Here is a 19,455-nt window from a genome sequence, read left to right as displayed (position 1 = left end):
CTTAGAAAATATATGCTCAAAGAACTTTGGAGTCCTTGGGAGTTATATACCAATTCTATTTCTGTTCCTGTAAACAGGAAATTAAACCCAGAGTTCATTTGGACAGCAGTAAACCTGATATTTGTTTTGTGCCCCAAATCTAAAACAGACTTTACAAGCATTCTGTATTATATATTTCAGTGATTCTGTCTGTGTCGTTAGATCAGCGTGGCTACAACCAACAACCTTTCACTGATTCTAGAACTTGATATAAAAGTTTTGCACTTCTGGTAGTGGCTCCCTTTGACACTGTTACCATTGGTCCATTTTCTAGTTTAAAGAGTTGAATTAGGAAAAAATGAAATGGGAATAAATGACAAAGTGAGGAAAGAATCCTAATTTTTCTGCTTTTTTCTTTTTTAGCTAATGAAGCTACTTGGATGGACCCATTGTGCATCTTTTACTGAAAACTGGCTTCCTGTCATGTATCCACCTGATTATTGTGTGTTCTGAAATACCAATTGTTGTAAACATAAGAAATGATTTTATATCGACAGAATATAGGAAGATGAGTTTGTTATTAGAACGCATGTTTTCATTCATTACTGAATGCTGATTATTAAATTGTGTGTCTGTCAGTAAAGGCACCCCAGTGTGGCTTAATACCTGTTAACCAGACTTCTGACATCAGGGAGTTTCCTTTGCGTGCATCCTATTGCTGGCAATGGGTGTACTAGAAGTGCCAGCGCCAAGGATTTGGAAAATGATTGGAAAAGGCTTTTTTTGCATGCATGTTAAATTCTTAACGGTTAATTTTAACTGCAAACCTGTAAAAGTTCTGTATTTTTTACAGTGGACAGGGTTTTAACATGTTTAATCTTAATTTCATTTTCATTTTATGAAGGCCTTAAAGCTACATCAAGAGTAGCTAAATTTTTATTTATTAGATAAAAATAACGAAACATCATTAACTGGTATTGTTTATAAAAGTTTACATTTGATTTTTTTTTAAAAAAAAACCTTTCAAACTGTCACAGTGTTTATCTCAGAATTGCTGATGCAGAGGTGCTCTTGTAAATCTTCATCTTGGAGTAATTTCAGGCAAACTTTCAAAAATCCGTATTAAGTTGAATATCTGGATGGACTGATAATTGTATAAAAGTGCCAGACAGTTGAATCTTAATCAGGTATTGTAAAGCTATACATATATGTTTAATAATGTTAAAAATGTAAAACACAACAGAATAAATGTGCAGAATTGAAGATCAAAAAACACCATGTGCACTCTGATGCTTTAAAGGAATTTTTATAATTAATAAAAATAAAATGACAACGCTGAAAATTGTCTTGGTTTCTGCAAGAGTACATAAATGAAACTTGTGAGAGAACAGCTTTGAAAACAATATAGAAATATGCAAACATTTAAAAACTGTAGCTATATCTAATAGTTCATACAAAGTTTTAAAGTAAATTTCTGATTGTGGTTTGTTACGACCCACTGCTAAAATGAAGCTAATCTGTTTGAGTAGATGATGCATATACATTTATGAGAAATCAGATGTTGAGTTCCATCTTGTATAACTTTTGTTCTACAACCTGACTTTTTTACATATATTGCAATGCAAAATACAGAACTGTAAGTTTTAAGTATTAATACACAGCTAAGATTGTTCTAAACCTTGAAGTGCTACTGTTGAATCAATGCAGTTATTCCCTTCATTGTTTCCTCTCTAATTCTCTCTTGCTGTAACTTTAAACAGCTTGATGGTTGATTCTGGAAATTCTGCTAGTAGTTTTACGTTAAATATATTGCTAACCTTTTCCAAAAATTCATAATCAGCGCTGAATCTGAATTTGTTTGCCCATAATAACACTGTCCCTGGCTGACAAAAATACACCATTGTTGTAAGCAGTGGCTCTAGAGCTGCGTGGTGATAAACAACATCACTTGCCAAAATCAAATCATAATGGTAAGTTGGTCTAGGAAAATCTTCATTGAGGTCTTCTCCCCACACCAGTTTTCTCACTTCAGGCTTGTGTACATTCAAGTTTTGTGTATTTCTTGAAATATTAAAATTGAGATTTTCAAGAACTTCAGGCAAATCAGTAGCTGTAACATAAGCTCCTAAAGAGAATATGAAAATCTTCAGTGCATGTGTGATTGTGTACGTATGTTTTTAACCCCCTATAACCTTCCCTTAATTTACATTAATTGGTCATTAGTCACCCAGCTAACAATCTCCCCCACAATCCCCACAATGGGGGACGTACTCCTTAAAGGACTTTCCTTAAAAGTATTTGCAGTGACAGTGTTTAAACTACAGCATCATAGAACTAACTTAGCCACCAACTCACGCGGGAAATATTGAACTGATCAGAATTTACTGACCTAGTATACTGGCCACAATGGAAACCAGGCCTGTTCCAGCACCAATTTCAAGAACTTTTTTGTCTCTGAGGTTGATCTCCTGTTGATGTGATTCCAGGTATTGAGATAAAGCCAATGCCTAAAGACAGTTAACACCCATAAAATACATTAATTAGTTAATAACTAAGTTAGTAGTTCATTAAACAAGTAAAAATATTTTTGTTAAAAAAAACTTAACCTCCACCAAAAGGAAAGCTGTTTCCCTTTAAAATATACATGTCTTTTTTGCCTTCATTTAACTTCTAAGTAATCTTAGAACTGAATGCAATCAGTCTGGGCAAGGAGAGTTTTCTTTCTAAGTACAAAAGCAACCTTGCGAAGATAAATTGTTTTTTGTTTTGAAGGTAAAGCAAGGCTTTGAGTTGCAAAAAAAAGTTCTAATTGGCAATCAAACGTGCTGCAGAGGAACATTTATGAAACTATGGCTGCTCTAGAGATTCTGAGCTAAACTTGACCTTCATCAATCAGAGATGAGATGAACCTAGTTAGGTAATTTGTGTTGCAGTACAGAAGGAAGGGCAGTAACCTATAACACCTTTTCAGTACAGTATTTAAGAACTGCTTTCTTAGCAATCTCAGGAGATGCTAAAATTTAGATCTGCAAGACCAAACAGTACCTTTTAGATCATCTATCTGGGCCCACGTTAACTTTCTAACTAGGATTATCCCCTGTGCTATGTATGCATCATCTAGATTTTCTTGGGAGTTCTCATCCATATGTGGATATCTGATTTATTGCAAGATCCAGCAAGGTTCAGTTCATGAGGTTGAAGGCACATAGTTTTCCTTTTTTATACTGTTTTGAAATGAAACCTGATGCTTCCTGTGATCTGTTATGATCACTAGATGGATCAGATTCCTGAACAGAATGCCAATTCTTGTCCATCTTTGCTGTAAATTATGTAAATGAGTTTGAAATGTTTATCATTTCTCCATCAGTTCTGAACCTCTCCCCTTCTCGTGAAGGCTGCTTTCCAAAGTCTAGTACTATCATTATTAATGAGCTCTGTTTATAATAAGCCCATATTTCAAACAATCCAAGTGGCAGAAATTTGTTTTTATGTAATTGATGCAGCAAATTGACTAATGCTGCAGTGAACATCCTCTTTTTAATGCACCTTTTTCCCAGTCTTATGGAGAATTGTTATGATGAGGTTGCACTGTACTTTTTAAAATCTTGGCATAAGAGAAGCCAAGGGCCAAGCAAGGCTTCTGCAAGTACAGTCTTTAAAAATACTAAATCTATGCATCTCTTCCCATACTTTCGGTTCTGAAGAGAAATCTAAAGATGATTTTTCATTAACTTCTTAATTTAAATTGCTAAATTTAAATTTCTTTATTTAGATTCAGAGATCACTATCCTATTCAGATGAGAGAGATTGCCTAGGAGTCGGTACCCAGAATCAAATGAGCAAGATCAAGTCTCTACAGGATAGCCAGTTTGTATTTAGCAAATGAGGGCAAGTAACACCACCTTTCTCTCACTTACAGAAAACAATGAAAATACAGGCCCAAAAATAATCACATCCCCAGTCTCCAATAACTGAAATATATCCAAGGTGTCTATTAGCAGATAATACCCTCAAAAAAGTGTTCTTTTTATAGCAAATTTTCCTATAGTTCCATCAAGGGAGGAATTGGTGGGGCATGTAGTAGTGCAGGAGTTGTCAACCAAGTGTATGCATACCCTTAGGGGTACTTGGAAACCCATACTCCTAGGGGGTATGGACCACCACCACCACCACCTAGTGTCGATGGACCACCACCACCCCACACTACCACCGCCTCCCAGGAGCAGGGCCGGGGGGAGGGGAGCGAGGGCAGCGGTGCCCCTCTGCGGCCTGCACAGGTGCCACCTGGCCAGCCAGGCATGGGAAGGACAGTGGAGAGCTCGCACGTGGCGGCTGCTGCAGACTTCAGTTCCCTTAGGGAACTTGTGGGCAGGATCCCCTGGGAGGCCAGTCTGAGAGGAGTCCAGGAGTGTTAGCTGTACTTTAAAAAAAAAAAAAAAAAAAAAAAAAAAAAAAAAAAAACCTTATTGGGGGCACAGGAACATTATTGAGGCACATCCCAATGTGTAGAAAGACTAGTAAGTACAGCAGAAGACAGCTTAGTTTAGCAGGGATCTCTTCAGTAAGCTAAATCACAAAAAAGAAGCTTACAAGAAGTGGAAATTTGGACAAACAATTGGGGGAGACTATAAGAGTATTGCTTGGGCATGCAGGGAGGAAGTAAAGAAAGCCAAAGCACAATTGGAGTTGCAGATAACAAGGGACATAAAGGGTAACAAGGGTTTTTCTACAAGTATGTCAGCAACAAGAGGATCAGGGAGAGTGTGGGCCCTTTATTAAATGGGGGCGGCAACCTAGTAACAGAAAAGGCTAAAGTACTTAGTGCCTTTTTCACCTTGACCTTGACAGGCAAGGTCAGCTTTCAGACTACTGCACCTGGCAGCACAATTTGGGGAGGAGGTAGGTGAGCAGCCAACAGTGGCAAAAGAACAGGTTAGGGACTATTTAGAAAAACTAGATATGTACAAGTCCATGGGAACGGACAGGATGCATGGAAGGGTGCTGAAGGACTTGGCTAGTGTGTTTGCAAAGCTATTGGCCATCTTCTTAGAAAGCTCATGGCAATCGGGAGAGATCCTGGATGATTGGAAAAGGGCAAACATAGTGCCCATCTTTAAGAAAGAGTAGAAGGAGGATCCAGGGAACTAAGACCGGTTAACTTTGTCTCAGTCCCTGGAAAAAATCATGGAGCTGGTGCTCAAGGAATCCATTTCTAAGCACTTGGAGGAGAAAACAGTGATTAGGAACAGTCCGAATGAATTCACCAAGGTCAAGTCATGATTAACCAACCTTATTGCTTTCTAGATATGACTGGCTCTGTGGATATCAGGAGAACAGTGAACATGATACACCTTGACTTTAGCAAGGCTTTTGATATGGTCTCCCTCAACATTCTCACAAGCAAACTAAGGAAGTATGGGTTAAATGAATGGATTGAAGTGGATAAAAAACTGTCTGGATCATTGGGCTTGGAAGGTTGTAGTTAGTGATTTGATGTCTAGTTGGCAGCTGGTATCAAGTTTTGTTCAATGTTTTCATCAGTGAGCTGGAAGATGGTATAGTGTGCACCCTCAGCAAGTTTGTGGATGACACTAAGCTGGTGGGAGTAGTAGATATGCTGGAGGGTAGGGCTAGGATTCAGAAACATTGATAAATTGGAGGATGGGACCAAAAGAAATTGCATGAGGTTCAATAAGTATAAGTGTAAAGTCTTGCAGCTAAGATGGAACAATCCCATGCACTGGTACAGACTGGGGACCGACTGGCTAAGCGGCAGCTCTGCACAAAAAGACCTCAGGATTACAGGAGACAGTGAGCTGAATATGAGCCCAGTGTGCCCAGGCTGTGAAGAAAGCTAATGGCATATAGGGCAGCATTAGTAGAAGAGTTGCCAGCAGATCAAGGAAAGTGATTGTTCCCCTCTATTTGGCACAGGTGAGGCCACATCTGGAATACAGTGGCCAATTGGGCCCCCCACTACAGAAAAGATGTAGACAAATTGGAAGAGTCCAGCAGGAGGCAACAAAAATGGTTAGGGGGTTGGAGCACATGCCTTCTGGGGAGGTGCTGAGGGAACTGGGCTTACTTAGTCTGGAAAAAAATGGGGATTTAATAGCAGCCTTCAGCTATTTGAAGAGTGGTTTCAAAGAGAACTGTTCTTAGTGGTGGCAGACAACAGAACACACAGAGCAATGGTTTCAAGTTGCAGCAAGGGAAATTTAGATTAAATATTGGGAAAACCGTTTCTATGATTCTATGATCGCTAGTTTTCCTAGTTTCAAATTGAAATGGATGACTGTTGTTAGAGTTTCTTCTGTACTATAGTCGAACTGCATTTCTGCCCTCATTTGTAATGGAACAGTTCTGAAAAAGGAACAGACAAAAAGGTAATTGTAAGTTCTCATAACTTATTAAAGACTAAGGAATTTGTTTTTGGTTAGATCTATTATTCTGATGTTGATTTGAATCTACTCGCTATTGTGTATCCAGATCCCAGAAGAGAGGCCAGCTGTGGTCAATGGAAAATCCTAACCAATGAAAGTTTTCTTTTTCCTAAGGGTTCATTTTGATGCTATTGTAGTTCTAAATTATTTATCTTCAGGGCATGTGTCAGGATCCAGAAGAAAATATCTGTTAATGTATGGTTAGAGCACTGAACCAGCCCTAGTATCCCACGAAGATTGCTTTTTCCTCAAGATGCCTTTGAAGGATCAACACAAGTGTCAGATTCATATACAGTTCACATATGTGCACTAACTCCTTCCTAGCATCTTACTTCCATGTTGGCAGATTCCTAATTGTGTCCTAGATAGCCAAGCTTGAATTTTATATTCCCACTGTGCCTCTGTAAGCTTTTATCCCTTACTTAACTTAGTAAGTGCTTGCTTCATGACTAGTGCAACTTGCAGTAGCTGTAGGAAAAGTTAGAGTTGTCTTTCTTGCAGAAATTCCTCTGAAATTCACTGACAAAGTACAGATGCCACTACCTCTGTGTATGAGAAACTGTTCACAGTTTCCTTAGAATGTGGCAGGTTTTTCCAATCCTAAATGCAGTACCTAAGAGGAAATATGCCATAGAATAAACCCTGGAGATTTTCTGTCAAATGAACTGTGCAGGGTAGAAAGTTATTTTTTTCAGTAGTTCACTGCCTTCCGGTAAAATTGTAAAGGAGTTAAATACTCTGAGTTACATCTTAATGTGGTGGATGAAACGCTGCAGGCAAGGATCATAAACGGTACTATTTGAAATAGTAACTTGGGAGCACCTGTATCATCCTGCTGCTATTATTGGGGTGAGGGGAGAGAAGGGGTAGGGCCTCAGAGGCAAGATCCGTAAATCAGTTTGAGGTTAAGTTGCTATATTCTGTTCTTTTTAAGGTTTTTTTTTTAAATATGAATGCTTTATGTTTAGATTTTTCAAAATGTATTTGTTTCTCTAGTCTCCCTTTGTTTTGCTGATTGCTTATTTCTCCAGGAACTTCCTGAAGACGTGAGAGGACTGAATGCTGCTTTCAAGCTTGCTTTTTTTCCTTTGTTTAAGTATGTGCACCTAGAAATGTCTGTAGTCAACTGACGGCAGCAGTTATTCTCTGCAGTCACTACAGGGAGAGGGGTAGAGATTTAAAAAGGATTTACAGTTCGTTCATTTGTCATTCCTGGCACAAAATGCTAAGTGGGTGAGGTGCTCCTTGCCAAAACACTACTTGCTGCTACCATTCTGCACTGGGATGGAAGCCTCGATAGTGACATTCATGAAAACATTGTCACGCTACTTCACTCCTGGCATCACAGTGGCTTGCATTTTATTTTACAACAAGTTTAACTAGCTGGACACTTTATAATAGTAGAAAAGTAAAAACTTACACCAGGCCAAACTATAGCTCCAAAGTAGTCTATTGATTCTTGAATAGTGATCTGCTGGCCTACGTAACAGTAATGCTCTTTATCGAAATAGGGGGATATTGTAGGAACCCACTTCTGAAGTATTTTAAGGGTTATTGGCGAATCTGTGGGAGAAAAGATCAAATTAGTGTTAGCTGGTGCTCAAAAGTGCATACATACACATTGTGATGGTGAAGGAAATTTGCCTGCAGTCACAGGATATGCAGGCTGGCTGGGAAAAATGCTTGTGTTCTCGGTCTCAGGTGGAAGCTGAATAAGAGCAACCCACAGTTCACAGTTAATTTGGGTTGCCGGACTTTAGGTGCACGTACACGAGCCAGGAGGCTGCTCCGACATGTTCTGATTATAGAACTTTGCGCCAGACTCATTTAATCCAGTCTGCTGGAACCTGGAAGTTACCACGCTCCAGCCAGCCTCCGCATCTCATGTATCAGCACCCCTACACTTCAAAATGGGTGCTTTAACTAAGGCTTGTTCAATGAGCTCTAGCTAAAGCGCCCTACTGCCATTTTGAAGTGCAGGGACACATATATGAGACACACCGGGTGCTTTAATTTGAGTGGCTCTCAGAGCTGCTCTAATTAAAGCAGCCCTCCCTCCCCCTACCTGAGCATGTGTAAAAACGGGTAGTCTCAAGTGAATGGGTAGTCCTGGTGTCAGAGTGGAATACTTTCTCTCCTGCTTTCCCACCAGTAATGGAGTGACAATTTGCTTGGTGGGGAATTTGACCTTCTCTTTTGAAATAACAATTGATTGCTTTATGGAGACTTTGGTACCCTAGGACATGGGTTGCAAATCCTCAAGACTTCTGGGTTGCTTATTTGATTGCATATCTTGGGCAAAGATCACAGGCTACCATTGGTTCAGGCATAAAAAAAATCCTTAGGTTATTTAATCACAGATGGTTCGCACCTAGATTTTGTATCTCGCCAGAAATCCAGACTTCCAGGAGCATGGAATTTCCTTGCACCAGGTTGTGACACTGCTTCAGGTTAGGGTGTAGAAGACAGCATTGCCCTCTGAATCTGAAATTTTACTTCCTGGATTTTCCTGTCCAAACTTGGCATTAGAAGCATGGCTAGTGAGATCTAGCAGGACTGTAGCTCATAGGGGTGTGCGAAGCGGGCCCTATTCAATTCGAATTCAGCCCGATTCAGAGACATTGATTCAATTTGTTGATTTGGATCACTGTCCCCAATTCAATTTGGCCAAATACAGATCTGAAGATTCAATGCTGATTCAGAGAATCAGCAGTTTGGAGAAAGAGACGGCTTTAAAAGTTTTTTCTACAAACCTTGAGGAAGCAGGCATGGCTTGTGATCATTGCGATGCTCGGGCACGTGGAGCATCCCACGGGGGCCGGGCCCTCCATACTCTCAGCGGCAAACCCAGAAGTGGACTGGAAGTACTTCTGGTCCACTTCCGGGTCTGCCAGGGAGCACGCTAGGGCGCGCCCCCCCTGTGCCCCCTCCGACTCGGCAATCGGCCACAGGGGAACCCCAGGTGCCCCCTACCCAGACACAGGAGGCACCAGTCACTGAGCTGGGGTGGGGGGGGAGGGGGGAAGCATGCTCCCTAGCAGACCCAGAAGTGGACTGGAATTGCTTCTGGTCCACTTCCCAGGTCTGCTGCTGAGCGAACTGGGGAGTCCCCCATGCGTCTGTGGGACACTCCATGCGCCCCAGCATTGCAGCAATCACAAGACGTGCCTGCTACCTCAAGGGATATAGAAAAAACTTTTAAAGCTGTCTCTATCTCCAAATCTCTCCACGTCAATTCAGAGGGTTCTGATTCAATTTGGAGAAATTAAAGGGTCCTCTGATTCGATTCGGATTTGGAGGTGTGGCCACCAAATTGGGTCAAATCTCTGCCAAATCAAATCGGTGACCAAAGCTTCACACAGTGCTATTAGCTCGATGTAGAATAGCTGTAGATGGCAGATAGATTACCCGTTATATGGTATCCTTTCCCAAGTATTAAACATGATATTCTTTATCTCTGATAATGGCAAAGGACAGCAAGAGCAAGGTCTGAAACTTAAACCTGTGTTAGTCTTGTTAAAAATAGAAAACATGAGTGCAGGATGTTCCTTTCTATCCAAGGCAACTGTCTTGACCAGAGTTTGGCGCTCTCATTGTGTATTTTGGCCAGACCTTCATACAATAGGGTTTTTCATTTAACACTACTATAAAACAGGGAAAAATACATGCGCCTGCTTTCCATCTACCAGGTCATATGTTGAAGTTTGAACTTTGGATCTAGATTTTGAAGTGGGATTAAAGGATAAAGAGCAATCTGGTGCTAGGCTGTAGGTCAGATTTCCAAAGGTGCTCAGACCTGACCACTCTCATTATTCTAAGTGGAAAATACAGCCCCTTCGTTCAGGGTGGTGACTACTCTGTCATCAGAGATATGACTGCAGCATCTGTGGGTATAACTGAGCTTTGATTTAATTAACTTGGGGACAAGCCATAGTTTAACTCTAGCAGCAGGGACTTACATACATGCTGTACAAGTGTGGGTGAGTGCCATGGTGTGTACTCGGGCAGATAGCCTCAACTGAAATTTGTGCTGCTGCAGCTATGCTGCTGTTGGTACCTGAGCTAGTCAAGCTGATATTCACTCAGATATGCCCATCTCTGATTTACTGCAGTGTAGACCTACTCCCCTGTGTCTAATGAACAGCAGAGGTCTTTTGAAAATGTGCCTCAAATGAGCACGCTGAGTTTTTCTGTAAATCTGGTTTTGTAAGAAAAATGTCAAAGGAGCATAATACAAAAAAGTATAAAAGAAAATTTGGAGTTGCTTTTTTCATTTGTGTATCTGAGATAATTCAGTATTCTGCATGTTGTTAACATACCATAGTATTTGTGTGTGCGTGTGTGTGTGTTTATTTATATGCAAGTAGCAACCTGAGTTGGACTGTGATGCTGTTGTCAAACAATCAGAGCAGTTTGAGCAATGTTCAGGTTCACACTGGTGTTCACAGAGCTCCTCCTCCCTTTGGCACTCCATTCTTTGCCTTTCATTGAGGTGTGACAGGTGTGGTGCAGAAATCATGGCAGGAATCCTGCAAAGGGAAAAAAATGACAGAAGTTTTGATAGACACAGACCTCTCCATGGCTACCATTAGTCCTGCAGCTGCTTCTTCACCTTCTTTCACCAAGTACTTTTCAGATTATCTGTGTGGCTCTTGGTTTTTGGCCAGCAGCTGAATTATACCCTGAAATCCAGCAGGCTGATGAATCTCTTCCAATGTACTACAGAAAGAATTGAGGCAGCTGAGTACAATAAACCAAGAGATGAACTAACATCTTTTTCCTATGAAAAACTAAAAGTTCTCACCCAGAGGGCAGAGGCATGGCTTCTGTTTAAACCCTTGGGCAACAGCACTCATCCTATGTGGTACATTTTGGCAATAGTTTTATACTGATTTGGAATAGTTTATCTAAGGTTTCCTCAGAAGTTCCTCATCCAGCTGCTAACTGGGTCTGGCCTTGTACTACTTAAAGTCAAAAGTGAGAGGATTGCAAATGTGCTGATTATACTGCTGCTGATTAGAATCCCTCTCCCTTGTGTGCCTCTATGCATGCATGCACATTCATAGCATCCTGTGCCTGAGTATCCTGCCTCTCAATAGTGAGAAAAGACAGCCTACTGCTGGTCCCTATTTTAGAAAAATATATCAGACAAGTGTAAAAAGTTTTCAAAAAATTGTTTTCTGCCCATCCAGAACTAGAATGATGAAAGTAATAGTATTTGCATTCATCCCTCCTGAAAGAGTAATTGCATCTTTTATGCTTAAGTAAGTGTTAAAGGGACTATGAAAGAGTGCTAACCCTTGCATTGTGCAAAGGTAGGGAGGGAGGAGTGCAATTTTCATTTCTCATAAGCATAAATTGGTGACCACTACTTGTAGGTCTAGCATTATGGTTAGAAGAAAAATTCCCATATTCTGGATATTGCATTTTTAGTTATGTAGACAACCATGTTTGGGTGTATACTGATCATTAAGGTGGTGATTGGGACCATAAGCATTCACTGCCCTCCTATGTGAAAGTTTGAACTATTTAACTTAATGGAAATTATAGTAGTAAGAGAAGGCACTTTAGAGCACAGAAACTAAGCAAGTGTGGTAGAACATCTATCAGTATATGGAACTGAATGTATTTAATATAATTATGCACTTCCATTTATAGCTGTTTCATAGATGTTAGGGGCTGGAAGGGATTCACGAGATCACTGGGCCCAGCCCGCTGCACTTGAGCAGGAAAGACTGCTGGGGTCAGATGACCGCAGCAAAGTGCATGTCGAGACATTTTTTTTTAAAGATCTTAAGGATAGGTGATTGTACTACCTCTGAGGGGAGTCTGTTTCAGACCGTAGGCACTCAAATCATAAAGAAGTTTCACCTTATGTCCAATCTGAAGCAATCTTCAAGCAGTTTGTGACCATTGGTTCTTGTCTTCCCTGGGGTGCCTTGGTGAACAGATGCTCCCCCAGGTCCTAATGTACCCCCCTTATATACTTATAGGCTGCCACCAAGTCCCCTCTAAATCTTCTCTTCTCCAGGCTATACAGTCCCAAGTCTTTCAGCCTCTCCTCATATGACCTGCTCTCCAGACCTTTAATCATGTGCATGGCCCTCCTTCGGACTCTCAAGCTTCACATCCTTCCTGAAGTGCGGTGCCCAGAACTGGATGCCACATGCTGTAAAACTTGGCAGCATTGCTAGTAAGTTACCTTTATTGCATTCATTTCATTATCTAAATATATTCTTGCTGCAACAGGCCAAAAATCCCATTTGACCATGTGAACCAATGAAAATCATATAGTACTCATGAAACTAGTTTTGATAATCATCTACCCATCTCATCTGCTCTCAAACACTTGGATAGTGTAGCAAGGTATTTACTGTAAGATGTCAAAATGCGAATTCCCAGCTGTTTTATGGTCAAGGTGGTAAGACCTGTTCCTTCTTGCCTATCAACACATTCTCCATGGAGAGAGAAAATGCCAGTGCTAGTCAGCCCCAGATGACAGACTGTCAGCTGCTTGTTAACTTGTAAAATAATCACTTTCATGCTTTCTCCCATGCCACCTTGTGCTTGAGAGGAGCTTTCTACAGATCTGTAGACACTTAATTGTTCTTCATCTCCCTTTTTAAAACCCTTAAGCATTTTGTAGGCATCATAGTATGATGAGAGGCTGCTGGTGTGACAGAGCCAATGCCCATTTTGCAGACCAATGCTGTTTCCTTGCACTCCCCTGTCTGTCTCCATCTGTTCTCTCATCTTAGATTATAAACTCTTTTGGAGCAGGAATAATGTTTTGTTTTTTTGTTTTTATTGTCTTGGTACAGGCCCTTGCACAATGGGGGACCTGCTCCATAATGAAGGCTTCTAGGCCCTGCAATAATACATGTAACATGATAACATCAGTTGAATCTTTTGATCCTGAACCTTCCTACAAAGTCTTAAAAACCACAAACAACTAAATCTATCTCTGTAAGTCCCAATGACTTTTAGTATGATTTATGTTCTGAACCCAAAAATGGGTTTAGTTATTCTTCTTCAGTTACAAATGACACAAAGGACTCGATTTTTATATTTGGAGAGCTGTAAGTGTTTTAGTAGCCTCGACTTAATGCCACTATTTCAAAATTGTGGCAGTGACTATAAACACAAGACGCAAGTAGTTCCTAGTTGCAGGAATTACCAGTAGTAAAGCTCAATTGCAGATGTGTAGCATCTACTGTTACTGTTTATACTGTATGTGCCATATGCATCAATTGCAATTACTGTGAAGGCGTAACTGAATTTTAAAACTTTTTTTTGCATATAAAATCACATTTGTGCTGTCACTTCTGCATTTACTTCCCTTGTCTTTTTGTTGGATTTTATAAAAGGCATAAGAGAACAGAACAAAATAGGCTTCAGTATGTTCATTTAATTGCAAGTCAGTGTTTTTAAATGTTCAGGTGAGACTGCATGTTTATACTGTGAGACTGCAGACTTGGCCTTTTAGCTTAATTAATTGCAAAACACATAATACATTCATTTGAATGTTCTACTGATCATGTTTAATCACATGCAGCTTCCTTGTACATTTTCCCCATCCACATTTAAAAAGGAATTTAACATATAATTTTGAAATTCTGTTTTTGTGAAGTGCTAGTATTTGATTTCAACCTTATTGAAACACTTTGACTTCACCATTTTAACTTTTTATATTCTTAACTGTAATATGCTGCCAAAATATTAAGCTAATTTCCTGTCGAATGTCAGTGAAATGGACATGCATCTATAAAACACAATGGCATCAAATTAAAGTTGTCCAGTAGAAAACTTCCATCAGTTTGGGGTTTTTTTGGATCAGCTATATGCATGCAAGCATCTTCTGCAGAGAGATCCAAAAGCAAAATCATTACTTAAACTTATACGTTCTGTGTATTTAAAACATTTTACAAGGGCCCTTCTAATTATCCATTAAAAACCTTAAACTGTGGTGATCAAAGCAAGCTTTTAACTACATCTTTTGTAACTTTACCAAACTTTTATAAAATCATATGTCAGTGCTTGAGGTTTCAAGCTCAGTATTAGTTGATAGACACCCCCCTTTATGATAGGGATGTTAAACTCAAGCTGGCAGGCTACATTCTCTGCCAGCAGCCAAGGGGTAAACCCAAGCCCAAACCCAAGGCATGGATAATCTGGCCGGCAGGATTTCTCACAGGCCAGAAAACCCACCTTCAGTTCTGGACAGCAGGGCTTCTCTGCAGCTGACGGACCTGCTGTTTTTAGTGTGACCAGCACCGAGGGGGGGGATTAACACTGCCACTATTTGTACCCCTCATGCCCCCCTTTTCCTGTTGCAAACAGCAGTCAGAAATTCAGTGGCAGGTAAGAGAGGGCAATCAGCAGTTGCATTAACCTGGGTGGTGGCCTGCAGTGACAGGTTGTCTAGCCTGTGAGAACATTTGACACCCCTAGTCCATCAAATTATTATGGAAATATTTGCACAACTAGGGCCAAAATCATTACAGAGTACTGAAATACTGTAATTATTAGGGGATATATTTGAGGAGAATACATTTTTAAAGTAATAGTTTGGTTACCAAAAGCCAGATTCTGTTCTACATACTGGGTGTGTAAGTGGACTTAGGTGCCTAAGTACAAATTCCTGCTTAAATCCCTGAGAGAAACTGCTAATATACAAGGTGAATGGTTGTCCTGTTCCCTGCTTTTTTGTGACTTGATCCTAAGGGTGATATGTTAAATGTAGATGAAATATGGATTTTTTTAGGCACTTGAACAAGGTGGAACAGAATTGTGCTCAGCTACCTAAATCCAATTTAATGGTGAACAGATGGAATAGAATCTGCCCCTTAATCTTTTCAAAGTGCAGTGTTTGCTTGAATGAGAAGGGAAAAAGCTGCTCATCCAGGTCTGTAGGGGGAAAAAAATAGGCGGTTAATGTAAGTCAATGAGCAAGACTACATTGTGCGTGGTGTTTAGTTGTAAATGCAACTGCTGGTTTTTGTTTTTGTTTTTTATCTGAACTTTAATGTGAGATGCTTAACAACAGACGCTTTGATTTGCATTATTAAGCAAAACCCATTTTCATCTGCTTTATTGGTAATTTGATTGTTTTAGTCTTCCTCGAAAATGGGGTTGGCAGTGTTTTTGGCAAAGTGCCAAAACACCCCAGACTCAACTTGGAAAATGTTGGTATGCCAGGCAGGGTGGGGAAGAGGAAAGGGGCCCAATCTTTGTTGTGGCAGCACAGCCCGAGTCCCTTCCGGGCCATCTGCCTGGAGGTGCACATGTACCTGCTGGCAGCAACGAGCTGGGCCGGGGCTCCGCAGACCTCAGTTCAGCAGCTTGCAGCCTCCCAGTTGCCTGCCATAGTCAGCCCAGGCTCTGGACAGGCCCCACCCACCCACCAAGGAGCCCAGGATGCTCACAGCAGACGGCAGGGGGGCTGCAAGCTGCTGCACCAAGGTCTCTGGAGCCTTGTCCGGGCTCATTGCTAGTAGCGGATGCATGTGTGCCTCTGGGTGGACATCAGAGGAGCTGTGAGGGGCCTGATCCTTTTTGTAGCAGCACAGCCATGGCCGTTTCCTTGCTGTCCGCCCTGAGGCACGTATGCCTAGCAAAATGCCTTTGCACGACACGCTCTGGTACGTGTGCCAGGGGTTGTCAATCCTTGATGTATCCCTTTTTAAAATAATTTTTTTTTTTAAGGCTATGTAATTTCACTAAATTGTCTTGCATTAAATTAAAATGAATAACATTCGGAGAGAGAGAAGTCCTAGTCTCAAATCTTGGGAAAATTTGCTTTCAGAAAACCACCCAGTTGGTACTTGAGAGCATGGTGGGAGGGATGCAGATGCATGCTGAAAAAATTACATTCCATGATTATTCATGCAGTGAAAAGTAAGCCATGAAACAATGATGCATTTGTCAGAAGTTGGGTAAATTTAATTCCTCTGACTAATAACCCAGACTATTCCAAATTTAAGAAATCATTAGATAAGTATAAAACTATGTTGTTAGTTGAGAAAAGCATTCAAATAAAACGCAACCAATGTTAGTTGAACAACTGCATAATTTACCTTCTTTAGCTGAGTGAGTGTGAAGTTTCCTGTCATCCTCCTGCACTCCAGAGATTTTTATACAGACGTGCACCTGGAAGGATTAATTCTCCACTTACAAAGACCAGCCAGTAGGAGTGCAGGCTATTTCGGGTAACGTTACCAAGCAGCACTCTAAGAACTTGCTATGTTACACTAAACTTTTTCACATTTGCTAAACAAACTAAAAATCCTTGGCACTCTCTGAAGCGCTCATAATGTGTCTGCTTTAGAAACTGAATCTCTTCAAGTTCTCCTGATGCCTTTCTTGTGGTTTTTAGGTTTCAAACTATTTTATGTCTCAATATTTTCAGCTGGAGTCCTAACCCAAACAAACAGCTTAACATGGTCAGTTACTACATTACTAACCTACCCAGCCAATTGGCAGCAGACCAAACCGAGAGAGAAATTCACATGGCACTGAAGATCCTGCTTCCAGGGAAAAGATAGCTGTAATGCCCCTCGGAGAGGATCTTGTGGCGGAGGAAGCCATGGGCATGCTCGCTGTCCACTCTGAAGTTACTGGAGTTTCTGGAAGCTGTGAGATGAGAGAGAGGTAAGGAGATCCAGCAGCACTATAGACTTAACAAAAAAACATTAGCCCTCCAATAGGATCTATAATCAGCCTACAGATGCTGAGAAAGGTATGTAAGCCTCTCTTAAAGGAACAGCATAAACCTGAAAATCTTTCATCTGTTTGTTACAAGCAACTCATAAGAATAGCCAGAATATTACCTTTTTTCTTTTGAGAATTCAAAGCTGTATGTTTTTCCTAGTTTTGCTGCCCCCTGCACAGTTATTTTGCTTCATTGGAAATTTTTTAAAAAATCACCGGTTTGTAGAAAATTCCTTTTTAAAGAGAAGTTGACAGAATATTTTGTTTTTTACATGTATAACAATTGATTTAAAGAGTCCATAATGAGCCACTAGAAGTTTACATTAAAATCGGGAATATGTAAGCTTAACCTCTAATAACTTATAAACATTTACCTGTCTGAATACTTACAACTATTAAACTCTTATCACATGCTGCTTTTCAAGAACAGAGGAGGAAAGAAAACCTCTCTGCCTCTTGCCACCTGAGTTACTTCTGTTTTTTGCACATTAACCACTAGGTGTCCTCAATATGCACATGCATCACATTCTCTTACCAGTATGCACTTGTTGGCTTTGTCAGCTCTTTACTAGGCTGGGTATTTCTCTGATGTTTGTTGGGACCAGATACTGACACACTGGTCTCTTAACCAGACTTCCACTCTTAGAATATCTTAAAAGTACGTTTAAATCTTTTCCCAGCTTGTTTACTGCCCACCTGACCATTCAGATATCATATTTATGTGAATCCAAGACTACCTTTTTTGTGGGTTTTTTCCCCCTCCCATTCAACCTGCAGGGAGGGGAGGTCAAGAAAGCCCCTCATCTATGATCTGAGTACAGGGGAGAGGGAGGGGTCAGGCAGATGCTGTGGCTCTGGTTCAGGCATTGGAACCTTAGCTGCTGCCCTGTCCCTCCTGTCTGCTGTCAACCTGCCCCCCACCTCCCTGCAGCCACCTCTGCCTCGCACTGTCTCTGCCTCACCCCCACTTCCTGTCTTCCTCCTACCCTAAGCACTTGCCCCTGCTGCCTACCCTGACTTGTGGCTCCGGCCTAAGACATGGAGCTCCAGCCTCAACTCTGCTCCAGAGCCAGGGCCAGAGCTGTCAGCGCTGCCACTGCAACCACTGCTGCCCAGCCAAGCAGGGTCCAGAACCAGCATGTTCTCTGTGCCCTGGGCTGGAATTAGATCCAGACCTGCGGGGGGACACAGGCATGGGACAGGCAGCAGGGGAAGACAAGTCGGGGAGGGTCAGGATGCTTGATGAAAGCGCTAGCTAGCATTCTCACCAAGTAACTCTTGCACTGGCAGACCATTTATTGTTGTTCTAATGCAGGGGTGGGCAATTACTTAGGCTGGTGGGCCACTTAATGAGTTTGGGTGAACTTTCAAGGGCCGTGCACACAAATTCAGAAAACAACATTTTAACAAATTATAGTTAAACAACTCATAAACTAAAAATCAAACATCTATTAGAACATTTTCATTTTATGTAAAAAATATTTTTGTCCTGATTTGGTTTTTTTGAGTAATGTGTATATATAGAGGCAATTGCATAATAGCTCAGAATAAAGTCTTACTCTTGTATATAGTATGGGGGGAACTGTTGGGGGTGGGGGCGGTGTCAGAGAGGGAATTGGTGGAAAGCAGCTGAGAGTTGTAACTGGAGCCCTGTGCACTGGGGTAGGACCTGCCCAGCTGCAGCTTCCCCCGCACTACCTGCTGCCCAGTGCGGTGTTGATGCCTTGACTTACCTGTTCCAGGGTGTTCATATTAATCTGTGCAGGGAGGTTAATTATTGCCTGCACATGGATCACTTGCACTGAGTTCTCAGTTACCTGTTCTATGTTTTGCAGTCCCTTGAAATGGTGCAACATGTTGATTGCAGGTCATTGTATATGGTTTTGCATACCAATTTACTGTAAATATTTAATATGTCATATTCATATTTTATTTTTGTATAGCAATAAATTTGTATATAGTTAAGTGCTTTGTCCCAGTCTGGCTCTATAGAGAAATGAGGGAACTGCTTCCTGGTGACAGGCCCCTCTCACAGCAGTCTTGGGAACACCACAAAAAGACTGAGCTGGAGTCTGGGCAAGACCTGTCTCTGCTAGCTATGCAAAGCAGAGCCGTATGATTCCAGAGGCCTTATTAAACAGGCTGCATAAAATGAGAATTTTTTTTCCCCGTCTTTTTTCTTCCTTCACTTTCCCAAAATTTTCATCTTGTCTGTTTTCAGCACAAACTCCCCTTCTTAGTATGCGAGTTATACCACTTGGACTCTTTTCTGGGTTTGGCCACATTCTGTGTATGGGAACATAATGTGTAAGCCTGAGGGAGC

The 19,455-nt window shown here is 41.1% G+C and overlaps 2 protein-coding genes across 3 annotated transcripts in view; one reads left to right on the top strand and one right to left on the bottom strand.

Moving 5' to 3' along the window:
- The window catches only part of TPP2 (tripeptidyl peptidase 2), an 84,020-nt gene extending 82,868 nt beyond the window's left edge, over positions 1–1,152 (top strand). For both annotated transcript variants that reach the window (XM_019529692.1, XM_019529693.1), the window contains one exon: positions 403–1,152. In XM_019529692.1, the coding sequence (XP_019385237.1) occupies positions 403–492 (90 nt within the window). In that variant the 3' untranslated portion in view covers positions 493–1,152. The remainder of the gene's footprint in view (positions 1–402) is intronic.
- On the bottom strand, positions 992–17,071 carry METTL21C (methyltransferase like 21C). Its single transcript, XM_019529695.1, has 5 exons — positions 16,499–17,071; positions 10,794–10,951; positions 7,843–7,985; positions 2,369–2,486; positions 992–2,104 (listed from the first exon to the last, which is right to left on the bottom strand). Exons 2-5 carry the CDS (start codon positions 10,939–10,941, stop codon positions 1,710–1,712), a joined length of 804 nt encoding a protein of 267 aa, XP_019385240.1. The 5' UTR covers positions 10,942–10,951; positions 16,499–17,071; the 3' UTR covers positions 992–1,709.
- Positions 17,072–19,455: the final 2,384 nt, after the last annotated feature.

Source organism: Crocodylus porosus, unplaced genomic scaffold, assembly GCF_001723895.1.
Source record: "Crocodylus porosus isolate Cpor-Errol unplaced genomic scaffold, CroPor_comp1, whole genome shotgun sequence".
Taxonomy (NCBI): Eukaryota; Metazoa; Chordata; order Crocodylia; family Crocodylidae; genus Crocodylus; species Crocodylus porosus.
The sequence above is the reverse complement of the archived record's forward strand: the minus strand, read 5'-3'. Positions and strand labels throughout refer to the sequence as shown.

Excerpts from the sequence above, each read along its gene's own strand:
- METTL21C (XM_019529695.1), bottom strand. The coding sequence starts at position 10,941 with ATGATTTCTGCACCACACCTGTCACACCTCAATGAAAGGCAAAGAATG. Across the intron at positions 7,986-10,793 it reads AGCATCACAGTCCAACTCAG|ATTCGCCAATAACCCTTAAA; the intron begins GTTGCTACTTGC and ends TTTCTCCCACAG. Across the intron at positions 2,105-2,368 it reads CATTGTGGCCAGTATACTAG|GAGCTTATGTTACAGCTACT; the intron begins GTCAGTAAATTC and ends TATTCTCTTTAG.